This window comes from Colletes gigas, unplaced genomic scaffold (assembly GCF_013123115.1).
Source record: "Colletes gigas isolate AHSC1104 unplaced genomic scaffold, ASM1312311v1 Colletes_gigas_Sc00042, whole genome shotgun sequence".
NCBI lineage: Eukaryota > Metazoa > Arthropoda > Insecta > Hymenoptera > Colletidae > Colletes > Colletes gigas.
The window spans coordinates 913,639-929,193 of NW_025106671.1; the positions used below are offsets into that span (position 1 = coordinate 913,639).

General features: G+C 34.9%; 2 protein-coding genes across 2 annotated transcripts; one reads left to right on the forward strand and one right to left on the reverse strand.

The window, feature by feature from the left end:
• Window positions 1–170: 170 nt before the first annotated feature.
• LOC122402955 (cell wall integrity and stress response component 4-like) lies at window positions 171–1,009 on the reverse strand. The gene has a single exon (XM_043406161.1). It carries the CDS (start codon window positions 961–963, stop codon window positions 235–237), a length of 729 nt encoding a protein of 242 aa, XP_043262096.1. The 5' UTR covers window positions 964–1,009; the 3' UTR covers window positions 171–234.
• A 3,929-nt stretch (window positions 1,010–4,938) lies between these two features.
• LOC122402953 lies at window positions 4,939–15,172 on the forward strand. Its single transcript, XM_043406159.1, has 6 exons — window positions 4,939–4,953; window positions 10,017–12,068; window positions 13,222–13,542; window positions 13,935–14,168; window positions 14,239–14,700; window positions 15,075–15,172. Exons 1-6 carry the CDS (start codon window positions 4,939–4,941, stop codon window positions 15,093–15,095), a joined length of 3,105 nt encoding a protein of 1,034 aa, XP_043262094.1. The 3' UTR covers window positions 15,096–15,172.
• The last annotated feature ends 383 nt before the right edge of the window (window positions 15,173–15,555 follow it).

Below are 15,555 nucleotides of genomic sequence, written 5' to 3' on the forward strand. Positions count from 1 at the left end.
TTTTACGAGTTGTGGACAGTTTTGGAAATTTACTATATTTCATTTACAAACATCTTTTTATACAACGAAAGATAAACGTATATTGGTAGTTATAGAATTCGACATTAATGATTATTATCTAATCGCCTATCGGTCGGTAAGCGTCGGCCGGTAAAACAGTTGATTAATCGCCTATCGGTCGGTAAGCGTCGGCCGGTAAAACAGTCGATTAATAGGCTATCGGTCGGTAAAGTGTTAACTAGGACATGGATAAGTTGTTGGAAGAACACATTTTTGCACGGTTGGGCTGAATACTAGAATGGTTGGGCATGTTAAATTGGTATAGTTGATGATGTTTGGGCCGTCTACATAACAGTAATAATACATTTTACAACCGGAACCTGGAATTGGGTATCTACCAGTTGTGAGACACGTAGGTTTTGTTGTTGTTGTTGCTGTTGTTGATGTCGATGATACTGTCGATGACGAAACTGACGCTGTCGTTGCAGGTGATGACGTAACTGGCGCTGTAGTTCCAGACGATGACGAAACTGGCGCTGTAGTTCCAGACGATGACGAAACTGACGCTGTAGTTCCAGACGATGACGAAACTGGCGCTGTCGTTCCAGACGATGACGTAACTGACGCTGTCGTTCCAGACGATGACGAATCTGACGCTGGCGTTGAAGACGTTGTTACTGTTGTTGTAGATGGCGTTGTTGATTGCGTGCAAGGGTATTGTGTAGATGGCGTGCAGTAACCCGTTACAGGAGAGAATACCGTCGGAGGCGCACATGTGAGCTCGTACGAGACGAGTTCAACACCATTGAAAATACACATGTAATAATTCTGGCATGTCCCATCGACGATCTCGAACGAGCCTTGCTTCGTGCATTTTTCCGGGGCAGCGACCGCCTCAAACATTCCGAACGGAATGAAATCAAAGACGAAAAGTATCGTCACCGCAACGTGAAAGACGCTCATCTTCAATAGCACACTGTTCCAACGACACTGTCGATATGATCGCTAATTTGGCCGTTGTTGCAAATATATTACCTCCATCGAGTTTATTGTTTTATAGCGTCTGATAAGGAATCGGTTAAATTCTGAGCGACTAAGCTTGTAATACCTTCTTAATAGCAATTTTTTATTGTTCTCGGCTGGTATACGTAATAAATCGTTACTTGGACGGAAATCGGTTTTATCGTGAATCGTCTCGTGTTGTTCGTTCGCTGTAAATTCCTCGCGATCGAATATTCCGGGTGGCGCGCATTCGGGATACGTGACTCTTCATTTTTTTATTCCACCTTTTGTTTATACTCAGCGCCCCACGTCACAATGATCTCTCGAATAGTCACTCGGCAATAATAGCGTGCAGAGTTATGAAACAGCTTTCGTGCGTCTTATATAAAGAATTGTATTCGTTCCAAAACCGATGGAGTATTGTAGGGAAACGTTTTGATGTTGTACATGTACTGTAAAATGTAATTTTGTTTTATTGATGGATGGAAACGATAGAAAAATTCATTCAATTTGCATTAACAAAATTTGGGTGTACACAATATATATATTCTATATAATGATCATATATAAAACTACAAAAAAAATAAATATAATAAAGAAAGGCAAAATATAATATAAGACAAATTGAATTTCCCCTCAACATATATTTGTCATTATAATTGTAGTACATAATTATATAATATTATATTATATTTTGCCTTCCTTTATTATATATAATAATAATAATAATAATCACTAATAATAGTGATAAGAGTGTATTCTATATAATGATCAAATAAAACTACAAAAAAAATAAATATAATAAAGAAAGGCAAATTATAATATAATACAAATGGAATTTCCCCTCAACATATATTTGTCATTATAATTGTAGTACATAATTATATAATATTATATTATATTTTGCCTTCCTTTATTATATATAATAATAATAATAATAATCACTAATAATAGTGATACGAGTGTATCCTATATAATGATGATATAAAACTACAAAAAAAATAAATATAATAAAGAAAGGCAAAATATAATATAATATTATGTAATAATGTGCTACAATTATAATGACAAATATATGTTGAGGGGAAATTCAATTTGTCTTATATTATATTTTGCCTTTCTTTATTATATTTATTTTTTTTTGTAGTTTTATATGGTCGTTATATAGAATACACTCGTATCACTATTATTATAATTTAAGATGCGTATATATAATGATATTTATCATTGCAATTGCTGCATATTATTATATTTTGCTTCCCTTTACTGTTTTTATTTTCTTTGTAATTTGATGTGTTCACTGTGTATAATAAACTTGTACTATTATTATTATAATTTAAGAAATATATATAATTATATTTGTCATTATAATTGCTACAATATTATTATATTATATTATATTTTGCCACTCTTCATTATATTTATTTTTGTTGTAGTTTTATATGATCATTATATAAAATACACTCGTATTATTATTATTATAATTCAAGACATATATATATATATATAATTATATTTGTCATTATAATTTGGATATTATTATATTTTGCCTCTTTTTACTGTTTTTATTTTGTTTGCCATTTAGTATGATCACCGTGTAGATATAATAAACTTCTACTATTACTATTATAATTCAAGACATACATATATATATACAATTATATTTGTTATTATAATTTGGATATTATTATATTTTGTTTGTTTTCACTGTATTTATTTTGTTTCTAATTTGATATGATCACTGTTTAGATATAATAAACTTGTACTATTATTATTATAATTCGAAACATACGCATGTAATAATATTTGTCTTTGTAATTGCAGCATACTATTATATTATATTATATTTTGCCACTCTTTATTATATTTATTTTTTTTGTAGTCTTATATAATCATTATACACTCGTATTACTATTATTATAATTCATGACATATAAATATAATTATAGTTGTCATTATAATTGCTGCAGATTATTATATTTCGTCTGCCTTTTATTTATATTCATTTTCCTTGTAGTTTTATATGATCATTATATACAATACACTCGTATTGCTATTATTATAATTCAAAACATATATATATATAATTATATTTGCCATGACAATTGCTGCATATTATTATATTTTGCCTCTCTTTACTGTATTTATATTATTTGTAGTTTTATATGATCATTATATAAAATACACTCGTATTACTATTATTATAATTGTAGATATATACATATATATAGTTATATTTGTCATTATAATTGCTGCATATTATTATATTTTGCTTCCCTTTACTGTTTTTATTTTCTTTGTAATTTGATGTGTTCACTGTGTATAATAAACTTGTACTATTATTATTATAATTCAAGACATACATATATATATAATTATATTTGTCATTATAATTGCTGCATATTATTATATTTTGCCCCTCTTTTTATTGTATTTATTTTGTTTGTAATTTGGTATGATCACTGTGTATAACAATCTTGTACTATTATTATTATAATTCAAGACATACATATATATATAATTATATTTGTCATTATAATTGCTGCATATTATTATATTTTGCCTCTCTTTACTGTATTTATTTTCTTTGTAATTTGGTATGATCATTGCGTTGATATAATAAAATTGTACTATTATTATTATAATTCAAGACATACAAATATAATAACATTTGTCATTATATTTGCAGCATACTATTATATTATATTATATTTTGCCTTTCTCTATTATATTTAGTTTATTTGTATTTTTATATGATCATTATATAAAATCCACTAGTATTGCTATTATTATAATTCAAGACATATATATATATATAATTATATTTGTCATTATAATTGCTGCATATTATTATATTTCGTCTGTTTTTTTTTAATTTTTATTTTCTTTGTAGTTTTATATGATCATTATATAAAATACACTCGTATTATTATTATTATAATTCGAGACATATATATATAATCAAATTTATCATTATAATTGCAGCATACTATTATATTATATTATATTTTGTCACTCCTTATTATATATATTTTCTTTCTAGTTTGCTATTATCACCGTATAGAATAAACTTCTACTATAATTATTATAATTAAACAAATATAATAAAATTTATCATTGTAATTGCAACATATTATATTTTGCCTCCCTTTAGTATATTTATTTTCTTTCCACTTTGATATTACAATTAAGAAATTAAATCTACATTTCTCGATCAGTGTTGTAGCAAACGACTCAAATGCATGCCACCATTTTCATGCATTTTCCATTGCAGCAAATTTTCACTCTATACTTTTATTCGTGGAAAACCAAGGTAACGTTGAATTTTAGTTTCAGTTATTCGTTTGGTCAGTCGTGCAGTTTCTCTGTGCAAGCCTCGAAGATGGGTCACCCCCCAGCGCCCGAATTGTTCTCCAACAGGGGGTTAAGCAGGTAAGGGAATTTTCGTGCAGGTATCCAACATGGGAGAGATCGGTAGGTAGAAAAGGAGTTCGATTCCTCGGGAGCAAGAGAAAGGACAAGAAGATGGAGGAAGAAGGAAAACGAGAAAGAGGGAAAGAAGGAGCAAATGTATATAAGCGACTTGCACGGAAGACGCTCCAATGGACTCTCTCTTTGACCCTAGTGAAGTGTGCACCTTTCTTTCCGTTTTTCTTCGTTCTCCTTCCTCTTCGAAGTTCCTCCTTGCACCGGTGTCCTTGTTCGTCAATTTTTCATCCTTCACGCGAAAACGCGATCCGTCACGCGTAGATCTCGTGTGTCGCAAAAATGGAACGTTGAATTCACGCATCTCGTCCTCCCCCTTTCCCCCCAAAAAAAATCTCAAATTCGCGACGCTCCTGAACGGTCCTCGAACGTAAAAAAAAGTGTGATAAACTCTCTAACATTGTTCTTGTGATATGCTCTCGAGGGAAACCTCGATCAAGCCGGAGAAAGATGGATGCTCTTCGAGTGAGTACAAACCAACATTTTCAAACGATCGAAATTAAAAAAAATTACATTTATTATTTTATTTAGTCTCGTTTCGATACTTTGAATCGTAAATACGTATTCGTTTCGTAAAACCGTGTTGTTCGTATGGGGGGTAGATGTTCGACTTTTCCGTCGTAGATCTTCCGAGGCGAAAGCTAAACTGACGAAGACAAATCGCTGCCTCCAGATGAATTCAGTTATTAACGATAAATCCGTGCAAAACTTTCCGAGCGTACGTTTTGCAAATTGGCAGTGTCGCCGTTTTGTTTTAAAATATTTCTCATTCGTGAGTTCGCCTTTTGCAGAACACACGTGGCGAATGTTAAGTGTTACGAATTTAAAGCCTGTGCAACATGACAATTCGACGACACGTACAAATCTATTTTAACGAAACTGATAAAATTTTATTAATTCCATGCAATCGTAATTTTTATCGAAATTATTTAATTCCACTTAAATGTAATAAAAAGTATATCAAGCTGGGCGATTGCATGATATCTACAAAATATAATAGCTTCTGTTGCAATTTTCAACGAATTGCGTTCCTAGAAAATATCTGAAATTCTTTAACTTGGTTGTTGCATCGAAACGGAGGACAAAGAGAATTAATTTCGAAGCATGCCCGTTTGCAAAAGCTGTCGAAAGTCGGGAACCGATCTGTACACATCGTGAATTACCAATTGCGCGTGGTCCAACAAGGACGACGTGAATGATGCGAAGAAAACACATGCTCAGCGCTTTCGAATGATCCTCGTTGTTTGGCATAGCGCCAACGGAGGAGCGAAACTCTTCCGTCTACGACCTAAATCTGTCGCTTTCCGTTTGCACGTTTCTTCGCCTTATCATAGTGTCAATACAAATTTTCTTCGAACGAGCTTACGTCCTTATGTCCTTATTTATTAAGTGCTCGGGCGAAATGCACACCGGCCGCCTCGACAGAGGCCTCCACGGATGAACGAGTGCATCACAGCTCTGTTTCTAATTCTTTCTGCCCGTTTATTGTCACGTTTAAGCGGACGAGTCTGGTAAAGAAACTTTTTTTCCATCGTTTACCACCGGATTTCCAGTAAACAGAGCCTTCCTGTTCCAAAGTACGTCCGTCATCGTGACTTAACCGGAAAGCGACACGGAGATATCATCAAATATTACATTGCAACAACGATTTGGCATTTTCAAACGTTGACGATACCCTACAAAGTTTTTTAAACGTTTTAGGTTAAATGGTAAATAATAATAGTCGATTTAGAGTAATTAGTAGCTTCTAGATTCGTTTTTTAGGAACAAAATTAAGGTTATTGTTCGTGAGGGTTAGGAAGGGACCTACCTTACCATCCTAACATTACCGATATCTTCAAAAATTTGTCAAAATAACATCATCGAGAGTATGATGTTACTACCACCGTCTGTAAAAACAAGTTCGCCATAAAAATTCGCATACATAAATGATAAGAACCTTAATATTTATATATATATATTACTACTTTGAAGGTAGTGAAATTTAATGGCTGTTATCTCTTCAGTTCGTTCCCCTTTGTATATATCGGACACGAGAGTGTGGGACAATGAAAGCCAGTGAGAAGGAGCGAGAGCAAGGTATATTTAATATGGTGTAAAATCGTGACATCTTCCTAGGGAATTTTGTGGGTACCTCGACAAATTGATCGAGCTACGCGATTGATGATCTGGACTCTTCGAGGTGGTCAACAGGTGTCACAAAACTGGAAAAAAAAAAATAAGTTTACAGCGTTAGAATCGCAGTAGGAAGATTCTCATTATCGGCATTGGTTAGTCCCTATTAACTTTGGCATTCATTCAGGCGTCATGTGTCGCTCACACGCGTGCACAAACACCTCGCACGAACGCGTATTATACAGATTACATGCAACCGCATATTACATCTTCTCACTATAGGTCGACTCTCGTAATACCCACAGCCCACTTACCTACATTATCCCTGCTACGCTGCTGTCTCCTCCATATGCTCTTGCTATTACTCTGTGTGAACCACCTACTCTTCAATGGAAAAAGAGATTCATCCGAAACGTGACTATCTACATACCAGTTTTCCATTAAGATCGAACGATAATGCGATTTTTAACAATTATTCAACAGCAATCCTTCAATTTCCATATTTGGAATGTAGAAAATAAAATAAATACTATTCTAACCTCAAAACTTTTTCTAAATAAATTGCTTGAAACTATTTTGCAAGACATCAGTTTATCTCCATATATTATTTATCAGATTTTTGTATTCAGAACATGGAAAATAAAATAAATGTTATCCTAACCTCAAAACTTTTTCTAAATAAATAGTTTGAGACTATTTTTCACGACATATTAATTTATCTCCACATATTCATCAAATTTCTGCACTCAAAACATAGAAAATAAAATAAATATTATTCTAACCTCAAAACTTTTTCTAAATAAATAGTTTGAGACTATTTTTCACGACATATTAATTTATCTCCACATATTCATCAAATTTCTGCACTCAAAACATAGAAAATAAAATAAATATTATTCTAACCTCAAAACTTTTTTTAAATAAATTGTTTTCGAAACTATCCTGACACATTTATTTATCTCCACATATCATTCATCAGATTTCTGTGTTCAGAACATAGAAAATACAATAAATATTATCCTAACCTCAAAACTTTTTCTAAATAAATAGTTTGAGGTTATCTTGCATATACTAATTTATCTCCATATATCATTCATCAGATTTCTGTGTTCAGAACATAGAAAATACATTAAATATTATCCTAACCTCAAAACTTTTTCTAAATAAATAGTTTGAGACTATTTTTCACGACATATTAATTTATCTCCACATATTCATCAAATTTCTGCACTCAAAACATAGAAAATAAAATAAATATTATTCTAACCTCAAAACTTTTTCTAAATAAATTGTTTTCGAAACTATCTTGACACATTTATTTATCTCCACATATCATTCATCAGATTTCTGTGTTCAGAACATAGAAAATACAATAAATATTATCCTAACCTAAAAACTTTTTCTAAATAAATAGTTTGAGGTTATCTTGCATATACTAATTTATCTCCATATATCATTCATCAGATTTCTGTGTTCAGAACATAGAAAATACAATAAATATTATCCTAACCTCAAAACTTTTTCTAAATAAATAGTTTGAGACTATTTTTCACGACATATTAATTTATCTCCACATATTCATCAAATTTCTGCACTCAAAACATAGAAAATAAAATAAATATTATTCTAACCTCAAAACTTTTTCTAAATAAATTGTTTTCGAAACTATCTTGACACATTTATTTATCTCCACATATCGTTCATCAGATTTCTGTGTTCAGAACATAGAAAATACAATAAATACTATCCTAACCTCAAAACTTTTTCTAAATAAATAGTTTGAGGTTATCTTGCATATACTAATTTATCTCCATATATCATTCATCAGATTTCTGTGTTCAGAACATAGAAAATACAATAAATATTATCCTAACCTCAAAACTTTTTCTAAATAAATAGTTTGAGACTATTTTTCACGACATATTAATTTATCTCCACATATTCATCAAATTTCTGCACTCAAAACATAGAAAATAAAATAAATATTATTCTAACCTCAAAACTTTTTCTAAATAAATTGTTTTCGAAACTATCTCGACACATTTATTTATCTCCACATATCGTTCATCAGATTTCTGTGTTCAGAACATAGAAAATACAATAAATATTATCCTAACCTCAAAACTTTTTCTAAATAAATAGTTTGAGGTTATCTTGCATATACTAATTTATCTGCAGATATCATTCATCAGTTTTCTGTGTTCAGAACATAGAAAATACAATAAATATTATCCTAACCTCCAAACTTTTTCTAAATAAATAGTTTGAGACTATTTTTCACGACATATTAATTTATCTCCACATATTCATCAAATTTCTGCACTCAAAACATAGAAAATAAAATAAATATTATTCTAACCTCAAAACTTTTTCTAAATAAATAGTTTGAGGTTATCTTGCATATACTAATTTATCTCCAGATATCATTCATCAGATTTCTGTATACAAAACATAGAAAATAAAATTAATACTAACCTAACCTCAAAACTTTATCAAAATAAATAGTTTGAGGTTATCTTGCACATTAATATGATTCAATTTTTTTTAAGCAATTCAAAATTAATTTATGATCATATTGACAGTATAATGGTCAGAATAATGTGTTCTTTGAAAAAATAACCTGTTTAGTCGCTCAGGTAATTCTTTTACCCAAAATTTTTTAAGGACATGAATTATTCAATCATCGTAGGAACTGTAAAGCGTACTTTGACGTTAGTAGGTTTAAAAGTGATATGAGGTGACTATTCGTTTTTTTTTCGTTCGTTCACTTTCTTACGCAGTTCCGGTTCTCGGCTCACGTACGGTCATTCGCGAATACTCTCGTTCTCTCTCGTACATCTGCATATTTTACGGGCAGCGGTAAAATAGCACACGAAGTTACACAGGGACACCATTGAATCCGTAGCTCGTGAGAAACCCGTAAGCAATAGTTGGCCGCGCAAATCTTCACTGGACTTGATTTTATGCCGTGCTTGTTCCCCTTTCACTTCTAATCTTCTGCTTCCAATAGTTTCATTAAACAAATATTCGTCGTTAGCCTTAACGAGCATTTTATTTAATACTTTCAGCTATAATAAATAAATAAATGTTCCAATTCAAGGGCCCATTGCTGTCTAGAATTTTTTCGGCTTTCTTTATGATTTTTTTTTTAACCATAGGCAAGCTGTTTCCTATTGAGATTTTGCAGATATATATATTAACCCTATAAGCATGCACAGTATTTTTTTCATCAAGAAATATTAAACATTGTGGGAGATATAAATTCTTGTTTAATGGCTACCCTGAAGAGTGCTCCACTTGACCCCCCCAAATCTGAAACAGAGGGGGTAAAATATCTTCATTAGGAAGGGTGTAGTTGCAGCAGCGACTATAAGAAGCCATCTTAAAACAACCATCGACTTGTATGGTTACAGGTGTCGATATTATTCCTGATGGTCGTTGCATGCAGTACGTCAACGTTGAAAAATGATCGAGAAGCGTCCTACGGAAGTGGTCGAAATTATATTCGTCGTAGTCGAAGAATAGCGTTGAACGAGTATCTCGTTCCACCCCCACCACCTCGACATCATCCGGTGAGGTCTGGGAGGGTGGCCAATCCTCAGCCAACGGAAGCCCCAGGATACTTCTCGAAATTCATGAATTGGATAAATCCTTTCGGTTATGGTTCACCATCCCCTCAACATTCGAAGTCTCCTTCAAATCTCGAACCCTCTTTCCCCCCTCAGTCTCATCCTCCACCATTCAACGTCCACCCTGGCCCTCCATCCGGTCCATCTCTGCAACCTCCTCCTGGTCCACCACCTGGTCCACCTTTGTACCCTCCACCTGGACCACAACCCAATTTACCTTTGTACCCCCCTCTCAGCCCACCACCAAGTCTACATTCTGTTCCAATTCTTACACCTCCTAGTCAGCATCCTGGTGTAGGCATTGCTCCTCTTGGTCCACCCCCTGGTCAACATTCTGGTCCACTTGTACCCCCTCTTGGTCCACCTCCTGGTCCATACTCCGGATCGCTTGCACCTCCTCTGAGTACACATCCTGTTCTACCACCTCATCCCAGCTCTTTACCAATTTACAACGCTCCTCCGATTGCCCTGCTCGACGTAAGACCCTTCGTTCTGCCCCCAAAGAGCAACCAATACTTGCCTCCAAACAAGGGGAAGCCCTGCAATCCCTGTAACAAGTTTCCATGGATCCCCATGCAAGATGGAGGTCTTCGTCCCGAAGTCTATCTTCCTCCACAACTTTCAAACGGTTATCTTCCACCCGCTGTCCAAGCACATCACGACGCCCAACACGCAGCCTCGCACGAAGTCAGAATCCCCGACTTCTCTCACGCCCAGGCGCATCAAAACGGGCAACAAGGCGTGGTTGGTTCGCTACCAAACCCCCAGTTGTACACTGGCCCGATGCCACCACTGTACAAGGCAGAGCCTTTCAACCGACCATCGAGCCCTCACACGGAAAACGTGGCCCATTTGGAACCGCCACCCCTACCTGTGGCGCCCTCTACCGGCCAACACGCGAACCCACAGATCGACAACGAACGCTTCAACATCCGCGACAATCACGATCTGACGTCCAGCGGGACGCAGATAAATCAGGGACACGCGAGTGTCGTGCCACAGAATCACGAAACGGAGATCAACGATCAGTTCGAGGGCCACAAGGAGTCGTTTGGTATTGCAATTCCCGATAACCAGCCGCCCATTTCTGACCAAGGAGAGGATGGAATATTGAATCACCCTGTACTGGACAATCAGCAGGTTATTACCAGTTTTGGATCGTCTGGTGTCGAGAATCAAGGCTTTACCGGTCAGGATAACGATTTCAATTACTTACCACCGAATGCTTTTAACGGCCAGAGCGTCGAGCAGTTGAATTACCAATATTCTGACGACTTGTCGCCCAGCAGTAGTGTTGTCAAAGATTCTCACGCGGTGACGCGAGCGCCACCAGCGAGTAATCCGCCTACTAACGAGGATCCTGTGCATTTCGAGGAGTCGCCACTCCTGGATCTCACGCAGAAGAGCGAGAGTCGTACGGATAAACAGTGGCCACCCCCTACAGCCACTTACATCGACAAAACCACCGCAGATTACAATTTGCGAACCAGCAACGCGTTAACGGACGATTCGCCAAGCTTCACGAAACCGATCGAGACTTACTCCGCGTCGAACATACAAAATGGCGACGGCGCTTCCACGCCATTGGCCGTCGATTTTTCCGAGAGCAACGAACATCGATATGTCGAAACGTCGACGAGTAATTCTCGTCACACTGGATTCTCGTGGCCGAGTTTATCGTCGAACTCGAAGAACGAATCGTTCGAGAATGGGTCGTTTGTGGATCCCCTTGTTCGGTGGCACAATTCTTCCAGAGAGGTGCAAAACAATGAACAAGGTAGATTAGACTCGAACGATCCTGTTCAGAGGCAGCAAAATGTAAAGAGAAATAAACAAGTAAGCAAAACTGGTGAGATTTAAGGGGGTATTCTGGTGTGAACTGTTAAAAAAATTGATTGTTTTTTTTCATTTTCTTAGGGAATATAATTTGACTATTTTTGGGAGTATGCAGGGGCACCAATTTTAGCTCTTTCTCGCCCAAAAAATTCTGGAATATTACTGGAATATATATGAATGAACCCTGTAAATTTGGTTGGAAAAGGTCTTATAGTTTATTCGCAAAAAATTCCCTAAGAAAGTCTAGAATAATGCACTTCATACTAGTGCATTTTAAGAACAACATTGTTTGACTATGTTTGAGATTATGCAGGGCCTTCAATTTTAACTCTTTCTCGTCCAAAAAATTCTGAAATATCACTGAAATATCTATAAATAAACCCTGCAAATTTGGTTGAAAAAGGTCTTATAGTTTATTCGCAAAAAATTCCCTAAGAAAATCTAAAAAAGTACACTTCACAGTAGTGCATTTTAAAATCGACTTTGTTTGATTACGTTTGAGATTATGCAGGGCCACCAATTTTAATTCTTTCTCGCCCAAAAAATTCTGAAATATCACTGAAATATCTATAAATAAACCCTGCAAATTTGGTTGAAAAAGGTCTTATAGTTTATTCGCAAAAAATTCCCTAAGAAAATCTAAAAAAGTACACTTCACAGTAGTGCATTTTAAAATCGACTTTGTTTGATTACGTTTGAGATTATGCAGGGCCACCAATTTTAATTCTTTCTCGCCCAAAAAATTCTGAAATATCACTGAAATATCTATAAATAAACCCTGCAAATTTGGTTGAAAAAGGTCTTATAGTTTATTCGCAAAAAATTCCCTAAGAAAATCTAAAAAAGTACACTTCACAGTAGTGCATTTTAAAATCGACTTTGTTTGATTACGTTTGAGATTATGCAGGGCCACCAATTTTAATTCTTTCTCGCCCAAAAAATTCTGAAATATCACTGAAATATCTATAAATAAACCCTGTAAATTTGACTGCAATATATCTTATAGTTTATTCGCAAAAAATTCTCCAAGAAAATGATTCACACTGGGAAACCCCCTTATTTTTTAACTAGACTTTTTATCGGGGAAAATAAATCCTAACTCGAATTCTATTGCATGATATTGCCAAAAATATAACAAATAATACAATTTTAGGTACAAGTTATTATACCGTATACGTCGGAATACACACCTATACCGTTTCAACAATCTTACGGAGATTGGAGCGTTAAAAACAACCACGAAAGAACGCAATCGAGGAAAGCACCTCCCTCTCGCGATACGAGCGATAATTACCTACAACAGGAATCGAGAAACGAGATTCGGTTGATAAATCAATTGCAAGCGCAATTTAATTTAAATGATTCCAATAAATTGAGTACGAAGGAATCAGATGCAAGACCTGCTAACACAAGAACAAATAATTCTATCGATGTGCGCAGATTACAAAAGAATATTGATAACTGGACGATACAAGTAAGATCGATTTGTCGATTATCTTGTTATAATGTATAATAATTACGTACAGGGAGTTAGGTATATGTATGGCAAAAATGTAATGGGAGATTCTGGAGACCAAAATATGACGAAAATGAAGAATAGTAATTTTTGAATTGAGGCTTCGTTTAAAAGTTATTAACGTTTAAAGTTGAAGTGTGCAGCGCGCACGGTTCCCGTCTCACAGACGGAACTTTAAACGTTAATAACTTTTAAACGAAGCCTCAATCGAGAAATTGATATTCTTGATTTTCGTCTTATTTTGGTCTCTAGAATCTCCCATTAAAGTTTCAAATTTATCTGACTATTATTTACATTAAGTACATTTACATTATTGCAATTAAATAAAATAACGTCGAATTTTTATTCAGGAATATTCAAAATTCACAACGTCCAGTACAGTCTTGCCCAGTTCCCTGCATCCCTATCTTTTGCCATCAAAGAAAATCCCAACGGAGTACCTAACAACGACAGAGCCTGGCGATCACACAAACGAGTCGAACGATAAGAACGAAAGTGTGAAGACGTACTCATTGGCTGGATTTAGTTTCAACGAAGTGGAGCACGAGGGTTCCGCGAGCAATCACATCGAGGAGTCTCGAGCGGTAATCTATCTGCCAACAGAAATTATTTAAGGATCGATGGTAAGGGGAGTAACTAAACTTTTGTTTGTAGCCTCAGAAAGTCGTGCGAATAGAGAGCTCTAAATCGACCACGAGTATCTCGGAAAGTACAGATAAGTCCACGGTAAACGGAAAGTCGACGTGGGACGGATACTCAGTACTGATATCGCCAGTCAATAAAGAACGAGTTTACGTGGTGACGCCACAGCCGGTACCGTCAACGTCTGCCAAGAGCAAACTCGAAAAGCAGAAGGCAGACGATGATCGAACAGATCCGAGCAACTCGAAGAAAAGCGAAGAGAGTTTTAGCGAGTTCGAGGCGATCGAGAAAGCTTACCAAGTGCTTCCCCAGGCGGTGAACAATCTTGCTGTCGCGTCCACGGGGAAGGAAGACGTTCCGTTATGGGGGATCATGGAACACGAGGAATTTGCTTCGTTGAATTTGGATGAATCTGGCGACGAATCGGCTGGGGACATCTTGGATGGACCGGTGCTTTACTCTGGACACTCAAAGGTAGAGTTAGTTTTCTTAAAATACTGTAAATAGAGTGGAAATAATAGAAGGTGTTCAATAAAATTTTGATGGGAGATTCTAGGGGCAAAAATAAGTCGAAAATCAAGAATAGTAATTTTTTATTTGAGGCTTCGTTAAAAAGTTATTAACGTTTAAAGTTAAAGTGTGCAGCGTGCGCGGTTCCCGTCTCACAGACGCAACTTTAAACGTTAATAACTTTTAAACGAAGCCTCAATTAAAAAATTACTATTCTTGATTTTCGTCTTATTTTGGTCTCAAGAATTAAAAATGACCCCCAAAATGGCCGAACACCTTAAATACAGAAAACAAAATGGCGGTGTATCTAACATGCAACATTTATGCATTATTTCCAGGTTTCTCGAGCTAAACGATGACATGGAGGTACGTTTAAAATACAGAGGCTCAAAAACAATAATAATTGTGAATAAATAATCGACTGATCATTTACGTCTTCTAACATTTGAAGATATTCCTGTCACTTCGAAAGTATTTTACGCCGAATGAAACAATTTCGGTGTTCTAAATGCAAGTTTAGAACATTGCTACGGCCAGTGAATACTTATGCACACATGTATCGAGCATAAGTCAACTAGTAAACAATATGTAAATTATAAATAGCCAACTTTGTAAAAAGATACAAAGAACACTAAGTCTCCGATAATCGTAATTATTTTACTTCCTCTTATAATAAGGAAAACTGTAGTTATTACGAATATACTATAAAATTATTAAAATTCCTTTCATTTGCTACTCGAATTCGTTATCTTGTAAATATACGAAAAAGCTAAGATTTCATTCGTACGATAAATAGAATTAATTTTAATTGTAACTATC